Source organism: Glycine max, chromosome 18, assembly GCF_000004515.6.
Source record: "Glycine max cultivar Williams 82 chromosome 18, Glycine_max_v4.0, whole genome shotgun sequence".
Lineage (NCBI taxonomy): Eukaryota > Viridiplantae > Streptophyta > Magnoliopsida > Fabales > Fabaceae > Glycine > Glycine max.
Genome location: NC_038254.2, coordinates 2,864,651 through 2,884,156, shown reverse-complemented (window position 1 = coordinate 2,884,156; position 19,506 = coordinate 2,864,651). Strand labels below are relative to the sequence as shown.

At 30.6% G+C, this 19,506-nt stretch overlaps 1 protein-coding gene across 5 annotated transcripts; it reads left to right on the top strand.

Moving 5' to 3' along the window:
- Positions 1-12,154: 12,154 nt before the first annotated feature.
- On the top strand, positions 12,155-19,245 carry LOC100805741 (anaphase-promoting complex subunit 2). Of its 5 annotated transcripts, none has more exons than XM_006601935.4 (17): positions 12,155-12,524; positions 12,593-12,685; positions 12,784-13,015; positions 13,560-13,852; positions 14,007-14,078; positions 14,844-15,088; positions 15,504-15,920; positions 16,028-16,229; positions 16,379-16,493; positions 16,604-16,686; positions 17,070-17,189; positions 17,318-17,406; positions 17,490-17,571; positions 17,863-18,054; positions 18,227-18,295; positions 18,419-18,592; positions 18,747-19,245. In XM_006601935.4, exons 1-16 carry the CDS (start codon positions 12,294-12,296, stop codon positions 18,539-18,541), a joined length of 2,658 nt encoding a protein of 885 aa, XP_006601998.1. In that variant the 5' UTR covers positions 12,155-12,293; the 3' UTR covers positions 18,542-18,592; positions 18,747-19,245. The 5 variants fall into 5 exon arrangements, with proteins under 5 accessions (XP_006601998.1, XP_025982578.1, XP_040867969.1 ...); XM_026126793.2 differs by having other exon boundaries at positions 12,781-13,015; XM_041012035.1 differs by having other exon boundaries at positions 18,227-18,592.
- Positions 19,246-19,506: the final 261 nt, after the last annotated feature.

Sequence of the window (19,506 nt, the reverse complement as noted above, 5' to 3'; positions counted from 1 at the left end):
AAGCTGCGTTATTTCCTTTCATAAAAAAAATGGCAAGCAGATTAGTTAGACATTTGTTTTAAATATTGTTAAATTATGTGTTTTACTAAAAAAAATATGCCAAATATATTAAATTATTAATTTTTATGCATTGTTAGAATAAAGTATTTTACTTTATTAATCAAACAAAAATCATTTTACATGAGTTTTAAAATAATTATTATAAAAAAACTAAGAACTTGTCATACATAATAACCTATAATTGAATGACAATAAAAAAATACATTAACATTGCATTTAATTAATTAAATTAAAATATTAGTTAAATAATCTTTAATGTATTTTATATAATATTAATATATCAAATATTTTTTATTTTAATACAATAAATATATATTTTTTAAAATTATTTTATGACATTGTTAACGTTCCGTTAAAAATATACATCCCTTATTCAAATAAAAATGATTATTGTTTTGTTTTTTTTCTCTACAAATGGAAAAATGATTCAGTCATTTTCGAATGTAATGGGTCAGGGGACACTGTTTTTGTCAGACACGTCATTAGTTTTATTCTCAAAGGAGCGTTCTGGCGTGCATTTTTTTTCCCTTTCCATCTTAAGGCCGTGTTTGGTTGGTTGCTAGACTTTATTCAAATTTCAAAATCTATAAAACTAAATGTAGAAAGAAAATTGAAATTTATTTTCTCTTTGAAGCTTAGGTTTTGTTATCATAGGCAATACTAGTAATAATTGAATTTGAATTGATTGTCTTAAACTGACCGACCATCTGACTTTACATTACCAAATTATGGAACGTAGTGCCACACACTGCCCTAAATAAACGCTCAGAGAATCTTTTAATACATGTTTCGGTAATGAATGTTACTACTTGTCCATGTACAGATTCAAAAATTAATAATTAATAATTTGGCTCAAAAAAACTTTTAAATAAATAGACAAACAAAAACAAAATTTTCTTTTAAAAGTAAAAAATAATAAAGCAAAAACATTAGAAGTATTTAATTAATTTATTAAATGTTTAGTTTTTTTATTAAATCAAATACTCTTTTTAGTTGTTATCTTATCCTTAAATAATTAAAGAATTCATAATTTTTACTAATAACCAAGTAGAATACATGAATAGTATTAAATATTAAAATATTATATTTTTAATTATTCTTAAGTTAATACTATTTATTAAAATTATACTAAAAATAATAACAAATACTTAATAGTATATATTTTAATTTAATAAATAGTTTTAATAAAAAAATCTCATTTTATTTTTTTAACCAATGTCTTAAAATTAAAAATTAAAGGTATTCACATATCAATCCAATCTAATAAAAATTGATAGACAAAATCACAACTGAACACCTCAAAAAAATATTTTTTATCGGACTAGTCAAATTTTATATTTGATTTTGAAGATTGATTTAGTACAACCCAAATTCAACTTATTATAATTTTGTTTATAAATTTATAATGTGACATGTTTGTATTTGCATTTCTTATATGTTTACATGATTTATACTTATTTGTAAAAAAATTAAGGAAAAAATTGTATTAATTATTTGAGTAAAATTATATAAATATAATTATTAAGTTGTGAAATTTTATTTTTGATAGTATATATTTGAAGGCTATTATTAACTATATAATGAGTTTTAGATGAGATATGAAATATTTTAAATTATATTATAGTTTGTTTAATATTTTTTCTAAAAATAAAAATAACATTAAAATTAAAAATTATCTAATTCAAACTATTTTACAATTAAAGATGTCTATTACTATTAGTATGGATGTTAATAAATTGAGGAGCTGCCTGGAGTTCTAGTTATAAAAGAAAAGGCCTAATATTTTTGGGCACAATTTAAAATGTATAATTTATAATTTATTTTGTAGCATGTGTGTATGAAAGTGGACGTTCGAATTTTTCGTGGAATATTCTGTGTAAGCTGTCAGAGACAGCCTTCTTTATACTTCTTTATATTGTTGGTTTTGTTCTTATCATTGTTTCATTTCACCCATCTCCTCTTGGAGAATTGTGATAAACAAAAAATAATAAAATGAGGAGTCAGGAAGGATGCATAATAATGTGATAAATGAACACATGTTTTTATTATATTTATAGCAGAGAAAAAGGTTTCTAAAAAGTGTAAATAATTTTATATCATTATAAATTCATAATATATAATAAATTTGTTAATTTTTATGATAATAATTATCTTTATTCTTATATATAAATATTTAGATTTAAAATAATGTTTGTTTTTTTCATAAGATTATACTTTTTATATTAATTATTTTTAAACTATAAATATTCTTAATTTAAAGAAGAGAATAAATATATTGATAAATAGTTAAAAAAAGATAAATATTAATTATAAATATTATTTTTTAAAAAATTACGAATTTAAAATAAATTTATTGATATCAACTGAACTAACTATTTTTTTAATCTTGATAAATTAAGTAATTAGATCTTATAAATAGACATGAAAAAAGTATTTTAAATGCCATATTAATAATTATTTGTGATTGAATAAAAATATAAAATAGATCTTATAAATAGACATAAAAAATGTATTTTAAATGTCATATTAATAATTATTTGTGATTGAATAAAAATATAAAAGTATTTTATATTATTAGGGCATACGCATTAAATTCTTTATAGGAACACCTTTAAAAATCATACATTGATAAAGGATTAAATTTTAAAAAAACTATCCATTTTTATATTCTTTATTTGTATGTAACTTGCCCATTCAAATAATTATATAAAAAAAATTATGTATGCAAATAAAACCATCAATTCTACAATATTTATAAGTTTTATAATCTCTAGTCTCATTCTTTTACTTTTTAATTAAAATATTTATTTAGTTTATTTTTTGAATATTTAATTTATAACATATTTTAATTTTACATGTCAAAGATTTTATAAATATATTAAATAATATATTAATTAGAAATTTTGTATAGTTTGAATATGATCAGATGAATTTTTAAATTTTGAGTAAGCTCAAGTATCTTAAATATCTATAAACATCTTGGGAAATCTCATGTACACATGTTTGCAGGGGATATTTAGAAATTTTGAATAATTTACTTATAAAATATATGAGACGTATATAAACACATGTACGCAGAAGCATGTAGCTTAGTGAACTATAGCATTGCATTTTCCTTCAAGTATACATTTTCTCCAACCTTTCCGGTTAAAATTCTACAAACAATAACAAGGAGAAGGTTTTTAAACTTTACAAAAAATAATAATTGGATATTTTATAGGTGATATAAAATCATATACATGCTTTATGCTTAGATATACAATTTGATAATCAATTTCTTTCCTTCAACTTTTTGTGGTCCTATAAAGCATATTACCACTATCAATCTTGGAACTCACTTATCGGCTGCGGTTGCTTGAATGCTCAACTCAATCTTTTCTTTTAGGATTAGTGGGGAGCTCATTAACATATATCGAAGTTTCCGTTACCTAGCTAGCTTGTTAATTTACAAACCACAAATATCTAAAAAGCTGCTATTCTAATCAGGCATACCAAATGAAAGAATCAAGCAAATTAATATCATTAATTTGCAATTACCTATCTATATGATATTTTATACTCAATGTTCATTATCATTTGCTGAGCTTGAATATTGTAATTGGGTCTAGTCTACATCACGTGCTAAAAAATGGTTTTAAAAAAAATATGTAATAGAAAACACGCGGTATAATTGGCAATTCATCTTTGCATAAAGTTTGATTTGACACCAAGAATATTTTTTTTTGCTAATTAATGACTATAAGTCTATAAGATTGTGTTCCGTTGTGGAGAAATAAAAAAGGAAAGAAAATAAATCAAAGTGGGGTTATTTGGTATTTGATAAAAGAGAGCCAAAATGAGTAGAAAGACTTGAATTAAAGTGATTTAAATTTCTCTTTTACTCTTGTGTGAATTTTTTATTTACGCTTGTACTTTCTTTTTTGTCCTTGTGTTCTCTGCTTTGCACACACTAGGATAGTTTCGGGAAAATCGCTTTGTGTTTCTTTCTTCACAAATTCGCTCAATTTTGTGAAGAAATAAAAGCCCATGAATCTCACCTCATTCGTACAAAAATTTATTGTTTATTTCTCCTCCTTCAACCGTAACAAAAAGAAGAAAGTTTCAATTTCTTTCCTTTTTATCAAGAGACTTTCTTTATTCTCATTTGATTGCAACCGGACACTACCTAACTTGAGGATTTCGGCAACCAATAAACAAAAAATTGAAAAAAAAGATAAAATAATTGAAGTTACGGGTGCATGTTGCACCACTTCATTGTTTGCTAATTCTTAATTGGTTTGACAAATTAAAATAGACTTGACTACTCCATTGATTGATCTTGATCATTCTGTATTTGGTTAACTTCAGAAATGATAATTTGTTGTATTCAATTAGAGTGTGTTTGGATGGGAAAATTTAAAATTCTGAAGAATTTTAAATTCTAAGAATTTCAAATACTTCAATTGAAATTCTTTTATTTTTAAAATTTTATGTTTGGATAAAAAAAATTAAAGTTATGAGGGTGAAAAAAATGAATGAAAAAAAAAATATGATTGGTGTGTTAGTTATACGTGTTCCTCTACGCTCACATCCGATCGATATTGCACGAGCTCAGACGGTGTTTCTTGGAGAAGATTGTAAGAAAAAAATTTCAATTTCTCATTTTTTTAGAAGGAAATTGAAATTCCAAATTTTTAGTTGTTTAAAATTCTGTTTTAAAATTCCAAAATTTTAAATTTCACAAAAAAATATCCAAACAATGAATTCTATATTACAGAAATTCAAATTCTCTAATAAATTACTTTCCTCAATTAAAATTATCTATCCAAACGCACTCTTAAGAAAATAAAATGAATACTTAGTGGACAATTAAGAAATGAAGCCAGACAATTTTGTATTTGTTGGAACAAATATTGGGTGGACAATTTAAGTTCTTTCTATATCAAATACTAGTATTTGTTCTACAACCACTGAACAAGATCATCAAGCTGGTTAGCACAATAATTGCCTTCTCTATATGTATGATATATCTATGATGAATATGAATCTCAATTTATTCCTCTTAATAGCAATAACAGTTGCTTTAGAATCAATCTGCAAAACTATATTTTGCATATTTGACTGGAGTGCTAGCTTCAATCCAAGCAAAACTCCCGAAAGCTCAACTACAAACACATAAGATCTCCCTATGCATTTCACAAACCCACCCTTCCAATGACCATTGTTGTCTCTTATTAGGCCACCACAACCTAAAATACTACCAATTCATTTCACTGCTCCGTCAGTATTTTAGCATTACCAACCTTTTGAAGGAGATTTCCATTGGACATAAAGCTAGATTCTCCTTATGAATGTTGATGAATTCCTGCCATTAGTTAAATACATGTATCTAAGCATATGAATATTTCATACCAATAATGTTTATGAAAAAACATAAATGAATCTAATTTATTTATTTATCAATTTATGAGAGGTTCACCACATAAATAGAGAGCAACGACATTGTCGTTTCTCTTAGAGTGTAATGGCTATTAAGAGTCATTGATTGAATGACTGTAGTTGTATCGATTATGATGATTGTTGTGTTAGAAAAAATATTAAATAATACGATAATGTGACTCATGTAAATTAAGGGCCTAAACTTGATTTAATAAAATAAAGAGACCTATTGGCAAATACGAGAAGTTAATAAACTTATGGGAAGTTAATAAACTTCTGATAACTAACTTGATAGAAGTTTATTAATAAAAAGGCAAAGGGTTCTATCTCTGCGATAAGAGTTTTTTGTCCTCTAATTATCTATCAAGAACGTGAGAGGAAAATAAAAGAATGAAAAAGATAGATTGAGACAAAAAAGATTGAAGAACTTATGTCTTTCATGGATTAAGGTAAATTCTACTTACTTTCAAACTGTATGAGGGAATCATAGATTCTAAGATCCTTACAATATGTAATAGATTCATTGAATATAAATGTATGAAATCTATAACTAACATGTGGTATCAGAGCATTAGGTTATTGGATTTATGATTCTCCATGAATGATGTTTCTTCCACACATTGTATGAATCTGATTCCAATTGAAAAATTATTCAAACCATTTTTGTTTTCTGTTGTGCATATTATAATTGTTTTTGAGTTTGGAATGCCCTGAATCCAATTTTTGAATGTCTTGAATTGAAATTCAACATCTTTCTCTTATGTCAATTTCAATTCAAAAATTGATCTTAAATTTACTACAATTTGAAATGAAAATATGCCGAATGCCTTCATATGATGAATGTAATATATTGTTACCCCATATTAGGAATGCCTACAAAATTTGATTTTGGAAATAAAAAAAAATTGTTATTCAAAATTGGATCAAGTAAATGAATTGTAGTAATTTGGATTAAATGTATGATAAATTTGTAATCACCAAAGTGGTCAAATCTTTATGTTTTGTTTAATTCCAAATTAGACACAATTTTATTTCAATTACCCATAGAATGGATGCTAAATTATAGATTATTGGTTGATGGGTTAATTGAAGTTCATTATTATAAGACATTTATGGATCACCCAAAGGTTGATTAGTTGTTCTTATAATTTATGAATATGAATGTTGGTAGTATGTATGCATTATTAGTTTTATTTATATATCCAAAGATAATAAGTATTTCTAATTAATGAATATGCCTTACTAAATAATTTTAAAATTATTAGCATCGGTATGTTTTTTTGTGTATTAATGTATCACCCAAAGAAGAACATTAGTATACATAGAATGTTTATTTGTTGTTTGAATCTGTATTGTATGTTTAATTTATGACTCAAAGTATTAATGTTAAGCATGTGTTAATTGAAGCATCCCTTCCTGTATCTTTGCATTCTCTTGGTATGTTTGTTCCGGTTTTTAATGGGTTAAATTTCTCTGATTGAAGCGAACAAGTCCAATTTCACTTAGGTGTGTTGGATCTTGATTTGGCTCTTCAAGTTGAAAAACCTGCTACTATTACTGATGCTAGTAACAATGAAGAGAAAACCCATTATAAGGCCTGGGAAAAGTCAAACAAAATTTGTTTGATGCTTATGCACATAAGCATAACAAATAACATTAAGTCTGCTCTTCCCAAAACTGAAAGTGCAAAAGAATTTACGAAATCTGTGGAAGAGTGCTCCTAAACTGCTGATAAGTCTCTTGCTGAGACATTAATTAGTACTTTAACCACCATGAAGTTGGATGGTTCTCGTACTATACATGAACATGTCATTGAGATGACAAATATTGCAGCAAAACTTAAGTCTCTTGAAATGGTGGTGAATGAAAATTTCCTTGTGTGATTCATTTTGAACTCATTATCGTCTGAGTATAGCCCCTTCCAAATGAACTATAATACCATGAAAGACAAATGGAATGTGCATGAATTACATAGTATGTTAGTTCAGGAGGAAACCAGACTTAAGAATCAAGGAAACCACTTCATTCAGTATGTGTGGATTGTATTAAAGGCAAACAAACAAAACACACAAAGAAAGAAGCCACAAGAAGCACTCAACTTCTTGAAATTATACACACTGATATATGTGGACCTTTTGATGTAAATTCTTTCAATAAAGAAAAACAATTTATCACTTTTATTGATGATTTTTCACATTATGGGTATGTCTATTTACTGCATGAGAAATCTCAAGCAGTGGATGCCTTAGAAATTTTTATAAATGAAGTGGAAAGACAATTAGACAAAAAGGTGAAAATTGTCATATCAGATAGAGGTGGTGAGTATTATGGAAAATATAGTGAAAGTGGACAACATCCTGGTCCATTTGCTAAGTTCCTTGAAAGGTGTGGTATTTGTGTTTAATACACAATGTCAGGTACACCACAACAAAATGGTGTGTCAGAAACAAGTAATCGAACCTTAATGGATATCGTTAGGAGCATGTTAAGTAATTCATCTTTACCTGTATCATTGTGGATGTATGCTTTAAAAATTGTCATGTATTTGTTGAACAAAGTTCCTAGTAAGACAGTTCAAAAGACACCTTTTGAACTATGTGCAGGTAGGAAACCCAGTTTGAGACACCTACATGTTTAGAGTTGTCAGGCAAAAATTAGAATATATAATCCGTAAGAAAAAAAATTGGATGCAAGAACAATCAGTGGATATTTCATTGGTTATCTAGTAAAATCAAAAGGGTATATATTTTATTGTCCTACCCATAGTACAAGAATTGTTGAAACTGAAAATACTAGGTTCATTGAGAATGGTGAAACCAGTGGGAGTGAAGCTTCACAAATTGTGGAGATTAAGGAAGTTAGAGTACAAGTTCCTTTAACTAGTGCTTCTACTTCAAGAATTTTTGTTCCTTATACTGTTGAACCACACAACAATCAAGAAGAGCAACAAATTAATGATCCCGAGGTTAACAATGAACCTATAGTAGAACAATCACAAGAAATAGTATTAAGGAGATCTCAAAGAGAAAGGAGATCTACTATTTTGAATGACTACGTGATTTATCTACAAGAGTCAGAAAATGACTTAAGCATTGATAATGATCTAGTTTCATTTTTAGAAGCCATTAATGGTGATGATTCAAGAAAATGGTTAGATGCTATGAAATATGAGCTTAAATCAATGGCACAAAATGGTGTATGGGATATTGTGGAATTGCCTGAAGGATGCAAGACAGTTGGGTATAAATGGGTCTTTAAGACTAAGCGTGACTCTCATGGCAATATTGAACGACACAAGGCTTGACTTGTTGCTAAAGGTTTTACTTAAAAAAATGGCATTGATTATAAGGAAACATTTTCTCTAGTTTTTCATTATGATCTTAAGTTGCATCAAATGGATGTTAAAACTGCCTTTTTGAATGAGAATTTAGAGGAAGATATTTATATGGACCAACCAGTGGGGTTCATTGAAGAAGGAAAGGAACACATGGTGTGTAAACTTAAGAAATCAATATATGGACTTAAATAGGCTTTCTGGCAATGGTATCTTAAGTTCAATGATACTATTACGTCCTTTGGATTTAAGGAAAACACTATTGATTGATGTATATATCTGAAGGTCAGTGGGGGCAAATTTATATTTCTTTTTCTGTATGTTGATGACATCTTGCTTGTAACTAATGATCTTGGTCTATTAAGTGAGACTAAGAAGTTTTTCTCTAACAACTTTGAAATGAAAGATATGGGTGAGGCAGGCTGTGTGATAGGAATAGAAATATTCCATGATAGATCACAAGGACTGTTAGGCTTGTCTCATAAATCATATATTAATAAAGTTTTAGAGAGATTCGGAATGGATAATGTTCAGCATCTCCCATTGCAATACAGAAAGGAGACAAATTTAGTCTCATGCAATGTCCAAAGAATGATCTGGAACGGAAATAGATGGAAAATATCCCTTATGCATCTGTTGTTGGGAGTCTGATGTATGCTCAAACATGCACAAGGCCAGATATTAGCTTTGCAGTTGGTATGCTTGGTAGATACCAAAGTAATTAAGGATTGGATCATTGGAAAGCTACAAAGAAAGTCTTAGGATACTTGCAAGAGACAAAAGATCACATGCTTACTTATAGGAGATCTAGTCATCTTGAGGTGATTAGATATACAGATTCAGACTTTGCTGGTTGTATAGATACAAGAAAGTCTACATTTGGTTATGTGTATCTTTAAGCTGGAGGAGCGATTTCATGGAAAAGCGCAAAGTAGTTAGTCATTGCTGCATCCACCATGAAGGCTAAATTTGTGGCATGCTTTGAGGCCATAGTTCAGGCTAATTGGTTGCAGAATTTTATTTCAGGACTTGGAGTAGTTGACAGTATTGCTAAGCCGCTGAAAATTTGTTGTGATAATACCGCAACTGTCTTTTTTTCTAAAAAATGACAAACATTCTAAAGGTGCTAAGCATATGGAATTGAAATACTTTGTCATTAAAGAAGAAGTTCAGAAACATAGAGTGTCAATATAACATATTAGCACTAATCTAATGATTGTTGACCCTTTAACAAAAGGGTTACCGCCCAAATTATGATGTGGATGTTGGATGTTATTATTATTAATAATGTTTATTTGACACTTTGAGCTCATTATTGTGTAAGTTTCTGAAATTTGTGTTTTCTACTTTATGTGTATATGCATGCAAATTATGATGTGGAAAACATATTATGTTTTTGTCAATGAAAGAATGACTTTTGTTTGAACCCATTATGAACTTCTCATTTTATAGTCATATTAAAGAAAAATATAATATAGTAGTATACGGAAGGGAATGTGTTGATTAAATGACATGTAACCGCCATGACTCTTATTATTTTTTATCTTTAATTATGATTAATGATTGAGCCAATTTATCTAAAGTCTTTTAATGCGCATTATGATTTATGTAATTATTAAATCATGAAGTGTTATGGCATCACAAGAGTCAAGTGAGAGAATGTTAGAAAAAATATTAAATAACATGATAATGTAAGTCATGTGAATTAAGGGCCTAAACTTGATTTAATAAAATAAAGGGGCCTATTGACAAATATGAAAATTTAATAAACTTATGGGAAGTTAATAAACATCTAATAACTAACTTGATGGAAGTTTATTAATAAAAGGCAAAAGGTTCTATCTCTGCGATAAGAGTTTTTTTCCCTCTAATTACCCATCAAGAACGTGAGGGGAAAATAAAAGAAGGAAAGCGATAGATTGAAACAAAGAAGATTGAAGAACTTATGTCTTTCATGGATCAAGATAAATTCTACTTTCAAACTGTACGAGGGAATCATAGATTCTAAAATCCTTATAATATGTAATCGATTCGTTGAATATAAATGTATGGAATCTATAACTAACATGTTGTAGTTGTTAACCAAAGCCGTATTCATGTTCTTGGTGGATTCATGTTAGCTTTTGGATACTTAATATGACAATTGGAGATCAACTTTTGTCCGAATACATGAAATATTACATAGCAATAACTGAAATTAAAATAGAAGAAGAAAATAATATCAATAAAATAGATGTAAAAGCTTGGAGGAAGAAATCAGCTAAACCATATAAGGTTGTTATATTATCATAACTAGTATTTTTTCATGGGTGCTATAATACCGTTGTTAGCAACTTATTTTCTAAGAGACTATAAATAATGTTTTTAAGTTGACCATATATTCTAATTAGGTGCTAGGTTAATGAGTCAATGATTGAACTCATGAGTTAATGATTGAATCGAATAAATAATTTATATTAATAAAGTAAATTTTATTTGTAAGGTATAATATATAAATTATATTTGACAATACATGCACTAAATATTAACATTGGTTTAGTGGTCTTGTTCATTTGAACAACCCCAAGGACTTGTGCTTTAATCCTATGTGTTTTTATATTCATATTTCAATTTCAATTCTGGTTCTAATTTGAATTTTATAGTGCATGCAACTTATGATTTCTAAGGATGTGTGAATTGCAACAGGTCAGTCCTCGTTGGAAGACGGGTCACAAAGTTAAATCGATATACCAAGTCGTGCATTTTGTTCGGTTAAATACCGGATTGATGATATTAACACTAGATTAAGTGCACATCCAATATGCATACCTAATTAGACTAGTTATTGATTCAATTTCCGATTTGAACTGTTCAAACCTATCGATTGAATATGAGTTTAACAACATTGTATAAAATTAGGATAATTTTTGTTGTTTTTTTTTTTTGAGTAATTTTTGTCATTTTGATGTCTAACATGACAATGCTAATATTTATGAGGAGTTAAGGTAAATCTAAATTTATGAAATAAGCTCATTTTTCTTATAGGTTTTTAGCTGCATGATTCATATATATTAGGTAGTTGTTTACTTTCTTTTTTGACGGAAGTAAGTTGTTAACTTAAATATAAAAAAATCATATTCATTTATTTTGTAATTAAAGAAATTTTTAAAGAAAACTAGTATTTTAAAATTCACCAAAAAAAATTGACAAATTCTAGGGTGGGAAAGATTCGTTGGTCTCCCACCGTGCCAGAGGAACTGTAGCCGTTAGATCTATTTTTATAAAAATGAGCGGCTGCGATATATGCATAGGAACCGTTTGAAAAAAAAAAAAGAAGTGTAATGCTTTACCTGTTGAACTTGAACAAGCATTGTTGCTCGAAGACCTTTGTTGTCGCTCCAAGGAAAGTGGTGTTGCGTTTTTGTTTTTACGAAAACCCAATCTGGCGCCCAAATTGAGCCTTCTGCTGCAGTGAGCATTTTTTAGTTGAGTTCACTGATCCATGGAGGAACCAAACCCGTGTATATTCAACCCTGCAATTTTGGATTCTCTCACTGATGATGCGGTGCAAGAAATCCTCGACGGCTACAATGGCTTCTGCAACGCTACGCAATCACTTCTCGTCGGTAACGGCGATCTCTCCGTCGCTCCCGACTTTGTTTCTCTTGTTCACGTTCTCTGCAAACACCGCCTCCGTTCCCTCGTTCAAGACCACTTTTTTCGACTCCTAGAGGTACCCCACAATTTATTTCCCTAATAGTGCTGCAAAGTTCGAAAATTTATGGTGTTTTTCGGTCGCAGGAGACGTTTGAACGAAATGGGGCATCGAGATTTTGGCGCCATTTTGATCCTTATTCTCGTGTTGCAGGTTTGAACAAGAATGATGACCTTGATGTGAGTGTTTTTCAACCTTACATGACATTTTTTTTTCTTTTCCTCTTTCGTCGTGGTGATTGTTTAGTGTGGATTGTGTGTGTGAACGGTTGAAGCAGATTGATGAGGATGAGATTCAGAGTGTGTTGTATAAAGCTTTGGAAGATATTACTTTGGAGAAACAATATCAGGAGAAGTGTCTATTGATGTTGGTGCATGCTTTGCAATCTTACAAGGACCAGGTGTCAGAGGATAAGCATGGTTTTGAAGGAGACAGAAATTACCTTACCTCTAAGTATCAATGGATTGTCTCTTCTGTACTCATGGCCTCACTTCCTCGGCATTTCCCTGGTTTGTTGGCTGTTTATTTTTTTTACTATGTTAATTAATAGGGGTTTGCGTTAAGTAAATTGATTGCTTTGATTATAGAATCTTGTTGAGACATCATATGTGTAATTCTACATCAAAGTTTGCTGTGGTTAGCTCTAATATACCGATTAACATAGGTCGGTTCTTAATGCAATATTTTCATCATTGAACTTGACTCCTCTAAAGTGAGTACGTGTAAAGTAATCTCTGTTGTTGATAAAAAAACCAACGGTTGATAGTCCATCATATCCATGATTTGTTAAGCATGTGCGCGTAGCTTTGACCCCATCAACAATTGAGATTTGTTATTTACCCTCAGAAGTGGGATGCTCTTTTTAGAGGAGCCAAATCCTCCTCTTTTGACCTTTGTAAAAAATTATAGTTGCTTGAAAGTCTTATTATGAATACAGTTATTGTCTTTCCTGCTGGCATTAATTTCTCTTATTTGATGTTCTTTTCTTGAGGAGCTTACTACATCCTTTCTTTTTGGCCTTGTATGTTTTTTCCTGTTTGCTGCTGCTATTAGTTATACTGCATTGGTATTTTAAAAGAAAACTGGAGGAGTTGAGTACCATTATGGATGGAGAGTTCGGTGATGATGCATCTCAAAATAAGGATTGCATGGATTTAGATGAAAAAGGAAAACTATGCAACAAAGTTGGTGAAATGGATGTTGATGAGTGCTATAATGACCATAGGTTCTCGGAAAACTGTAAACTTGTGAAGAACATTGGAAAAGTTGTTCTTGATCTTAGGAATCTTGGATTTACTTCCACGGCTGAAGATGCTTATGCTTCTGCTATATTTTTACTACTGAAGGTGAGCATGTTTGTTAAATTCAAAATCCTGGCTTTTCCTGTTTTCCTCAATCTCTTTTTTGCCAATTTTGCTCTCACAATTTTGTTGCATTTATGTGCCTCTTTGTGAATCTAATCTTTGGATGACATTTGTTTTTCTCTCATCTGAATGACAGGCAAAAGTACATGATGTAGCTGGTGATGATTTTCGGAGTTCTGTTTTACAATCTATCAAAAGCTGGATACAGGTTTGTTGTGCATATAGAAGTACATCTCACTGTGGCATGAATGCAAATTAACTGCAGTAATTTGTTCTTTTGCTAATCCTATTTATGTTTTAAATTTCAATTGCTGTTTTAAAAATTATGGTGAAATATAATTTTGACTCATTATACTACAAATGTGTATTTCTATCATATTGTAAAAATTAATGTTGTGGTACTTCTCATCATTCAGTTAGCACTCAGCGATTTATCAGCTTAAAAGGGACTGGTCACTGGTTGATCAAATGATGACCAACCCCCAAAAACATTTCCAAGTATCCAGTCTTGTCAAAATTGTATACCGCATACAAGTTTCACTTCACTTGTTTTCTAATAGCATTTTTTACTTTGTTATTCCTGTTGCATTTTAATTGTTACATAACTATGATTCTTTCCTTGGGAGATATATTAAATTCATTTACATATATTGTATGGATTCCATTAAATAAGATTTTTTATGATGCTTTGCTTTGGCCAATCATTTGTTTTCACAGGAACAACTTAAGTTACATGCTGTATAAAAAAATATCAATGTTCATATGCAGCAAGTCTAGTAGGTAAAAAGTATCTGCATAGTGCATACGAGTTCCAAAGTTGTTAATGGAAGAATTTAATACTAGACCCTAGTTTTATTTATTTCTGAAAATTGGACAGTCACTGAGGCACTATATCTAAAATATACTTTCTCCCCATAGTAGCCCATAGTTTCCATAATTCTAACACAGTACGCTTATAACTGGAATCATTCAGGCTGTTCCTCTTCAGTTTCTTCATGCGCTTCTTGTCTATCTTGGTGATGTCGTTAGTTATGAGAGTACTTCATCAGGTCTGAAATCACCTTTGGCACCACAGCCATCTTCATGCTGTCCTGGAATTGATACTCCCTCTGAAGGGCTTGTGAGATGGAAGTTGCGGCTGGAATATTTTGCATATGAAACACTACAAGATTTAAGAATAGCCAAATTATTCGAGATAATTGTTGATTATCCTGAGAGGTACTTTGTTTTTAATTCTCTGTTTTTCTTCCAAGTTTTCTGTTAGAAAATTAATTACCCTATTTTATGTCTTAGCAAATTGAAGGGCTAGATCAACACCCTTGACTGAAACATGTTCAGGGATATAGCTTCCAGCCATAGCAGAGAGATTGACAATTATTCTAGGCTTTATCATGTTCTTCTGGAAATGTTGTTTCTGTTTGTCTGAACAATGAAGCTTCAATTTGAATTATCACCTCTTTCTTGTCACAGTTGCATGCTTTAACCTTGGTCTTGAATAACTCTCAAACTCCAACATTAAGCACTAGTGCCATTTGAGTTGTCATAACATTAATTCTTTGCTAGATTGTGGCTCGTTTGTTCATGTCACTTCATCTGATAATTTATTTTCCTTTCTCTCTACCAATATTGGAAGCTCTCCTGCAATTGAAGACTTAAAATTGTGTCTTGAATACACTGGACAACATTCAAAGCTGGTGGAATCATTTATTTCAGCACTGCGTTATCGCTTGCTTACTGCAGGCGCCTCAACCAATGATATATTACACCAATATGTTTCAACTATCAAAGCACTTAGGACAATAGACCCTGCAGGTGTTTTCCTTGAGGCAGTTGGTGAACCCATAAGAGATTATTTAAGAGGAAGGAGAGATACCATAAAGTGCATAGTAACCATGATGACAGATGGGACTGGTGCACATTCAAGTTCATCTGGAAATCCTGGAGATAGCCTTCTCGAAGAGTTGAACAGAGATGAAGAGATTCAAGAGAATGCTGGTGTTGATGATGATTTTAACACTGATGATAGGCAAGCATGGATCAATGCCATGCGGTATAGTTTTATTCTGGATGATCAGCTGTTTTTAATTGTTCTTTCCGATTTGGTCTGCCTGCCATATTATAAACTGATGTTTCTTTTGATTGGGCTTTTCCAAGCAGATGGCAACCTGACCCTGTGGAAGCAGATCCATTAAAGGGAAGCAGAAACCAAAGGAAGGTTGACATCCTTGGGATGATTGTTGGCATAATTGGTTCAAAAGATCAATTAGTTCATGAATATCGAACTATGCTTGCCGAGAAACTTCTAAATAAATCAAATTATGATATTGATTCAGAGATACGTACTTTAGAACTCCTCAAGGTATTCATTCAAATAAAAAATCAGTAAACCTTTTTATTTGATGGGTATGGAGTTAATATTTATTATTATTATTATTATTATTTTGTGTGTATTCATTCTTGATTTTGTATTGCAATCTAAACATTTGTTTAATGCTTTTATTTTTGCAGATACACTTTGGAGAGAGCAGCCTACAGAAATGTGAGATTATGCTCAATGATCTAATTGGCTCAAAGAGAATCAACAGTAACATTAAAGCTACCATAAATCAGCCATCTCAGACCAGTAATTTCCAAGTTTATAGTTCCCACGTTTGTGATTATTGCCCATGACAATTTTAACCATTATTTATGTTTTAAGTCTTCTTAACAAAAAAATTGGTGATGCACCCTCAGGTGTTGAATTGGGAGACAGTGCAATATCCATGGATGTAATTTCTGCTACTATCATATCTTCTAATTTCTGGCCTCCAATACAGGTTTGCAGACAAGATTCTTTTATTGGTTCTTTTGAATTTTAGTGAATGAGCAAATAAATGATTATGTTAAGATACAATATCTATTCCTCACTGCTCAGCTTATATATTATATTTAGGTTCGGCAATAAGGCTTCTCAGAAAAAGTACAATACTTCTTATTCTTCTTCTTCTTCTTCTTCTTCTTCTTCAATAAGGCTTCTCAGAAAAAGTACCAATACTTCTTCTTCTTCTTCTTCTTCTTCAATAAGGCTTCTCAGAAAAAGTGCCACTACTACTCTTCTTCTTCTAATATGATATCATAATGAATTGTTGGACCTGAATAGATTTTTAATGGTTTCATTGTTGTACTGCAAAACTGTCTCTAACTTTGAAGAGAATTACAGGATGAGCCCCTTAACCTGCCTGAGCCTGTTGACCAGCTCCTATCTGATTATGCAAAGAGATTTAATGAAATCAAAACACCACGTAAGCTGCTGTGGAAAAAAAGTCTTGGAACCATCAAGGTTAGTTGCTCCTTGCCATCTGCAGATATTTGACAGTTTTGACTTTGATGAATAATGTTGCCCCTTTCCCACCTTTTACTGTTTTACCTCTATATTTTCTCCTAAAATTATCATTTTCAATGGTTTAGCTGGAGTTGCAGTTTCAAGATAGGGAAATGCAATTCACAGTAGCACCTGTTCATGCATCTATCATTATGAAATTTCAAGATCAACCAAGGTATCCTCAGCAATCTATGCATACCTTTAGTCTGGTTTTTGATTGTATAATAATATTATATCATATTATATTTCTTCTTTCAGTTGGACCTCTAAAAAGCTTGCAGCTGCTATTGGGGTACCTGCAGATGTTTTAAATCGGAGAATAAATTTCTGGATAAGCAAGGTATCACTATCTTGCAGCATGATTATATTTAGTATGTGTGGAAATATTATTATTATTATTATTATTATTATTATCTCAGAGTTATCTTTTCATAGCAAAAAAATTCATCTAGTTTACTTAACAGTCATGTTTATTTATGTATGATGATTCTAATCTTTCGATGACATGACTTGCTCAGTTCAATTGAGTATAATTTTCAAGGCTGTGACTTTTCTTGTTTAAAACTGCAGAAGTCTGAAGTTTATAAGTGAAGTTGAAACTAACTACTCTCACTGTGTTTTTTGTACACAGGGAATCATTGCAGAGTCACAAGGGGCAGATTCCTCTGACCATGTATACACCATTGTGGAAAACATGGCTGAGCCAAGTAAGAATGGAGCCAGTACTGGTTGTGCTCAGGAACTTCTAGGAGGTGAAGAGGAGGAAGAGAGATCTGTGGCATCTGTGGAAAATCAACTTCGTAAGGAAATGACTGTATATGAGGTATGTGAGATAAAGTAATGGTTAGTTGATACTAGTGACTTGCTTTCATATTTTTAGTTAATCAATAATTAAAAAAAAAACTGCCAAGACTTGAGAATTCTTGCAATGTATGTTATTTAAAATTTTATCCTGGTGATTAAAAAGATATCTAACTGGTGTAGCTTCATGGCAGAAATTTATCCTGGGGATGCTCACAAACTTTGGTAGCATGGCATTAGATCGAATTCACAATACTCTCAAGGTAAGAATGGTTTTAGTCTTGTACCCCCTGAAAAAAAAAAGAACAGTTTTACACCTTCACCTATATAAATGTTTGGACACAGATAGCACGATCAAGATTAGTTACATGATTGTATTGTCACAGATGTTTTGCATTGCCGATCCCCCATATGACAAGTCACTCCAGCAACTACAAAGCTTTTTATCTGGTCTAGTTTCTGAGGAGAAGTTAGAACTTCGGGATGGAATGTACTTTCTAAAGAAGTAGTTTGACTTCAGAGTTGAAATGAAATCAATTTGATCATGAGTGAACAAAAAGGTGAAATTTCTAAATGTTTTCCAGATCCCGAATTTCATGAAAGTTTTGCATTTTTTTTTAAATTAACTTAGTCGTCATCAGTTAGCACAAAGTTCTTTCATTGCATCAATCCTAATTATCGATGGTTTTACTGATGTGTTCATTACCACATCAGGTTCATGAATAACTTCATCTTTGGAATTCACTGAACCAGCAGCAGCTTGAGCTCCATTTTTGGTGGCATCTTTGTGTTGTCCTGAGGAAACTGCTTACTCTTGGCGAGAGTTTGTTTCAGACTTGCCTATTCATTTTATTAGTACCAATATGATGCCTTCAAGAAGTTGTTGGAATAACACAGTTCAATATATGCTTCCACTCTTGGGATAACACAAATTCAAGCACACCAAAGATCATCTTTGTTCCAGGAGATGTGGATTTGAAGACATTATTGGCTCTTTTGGCTTTCATGGTGTGCTACTCCTGCTTTTGCTAACCCTTTTCCAAAGATTCCTCTTTTTTATTTTTATTTCTTATAGTATCTATTCTTAATGAGTCACCTACTGCTATGTAAATTTGTATTATTTACTGCTAATTTAGTGTAGTGGATAAATTAATACTAACTTAGTGTAGTGGATAAATTTATATTGAATAGGAAAAAAATATTTTATATGCCCCATGTAGTGTTTACATCAAATAGTGTAAAAGTTAATTCGTATGAGCAAACTAAGGGAATTGGATTGGGTTAATTTGCCTTGCATATAGAACAAACTCTTCCCAATAAATTGGGGTTGCATCGTTGAAATTATTAAAATTTTAAGAAATTGAAGTTCATGGGTTCAGGTCGTGTTAGACCAAGGGGACGACTGGACTTGATTAATGGTATCATTAATTTACAAATTTTAATAACTTTAATAACTAAATTTAGTGTCCTGCAA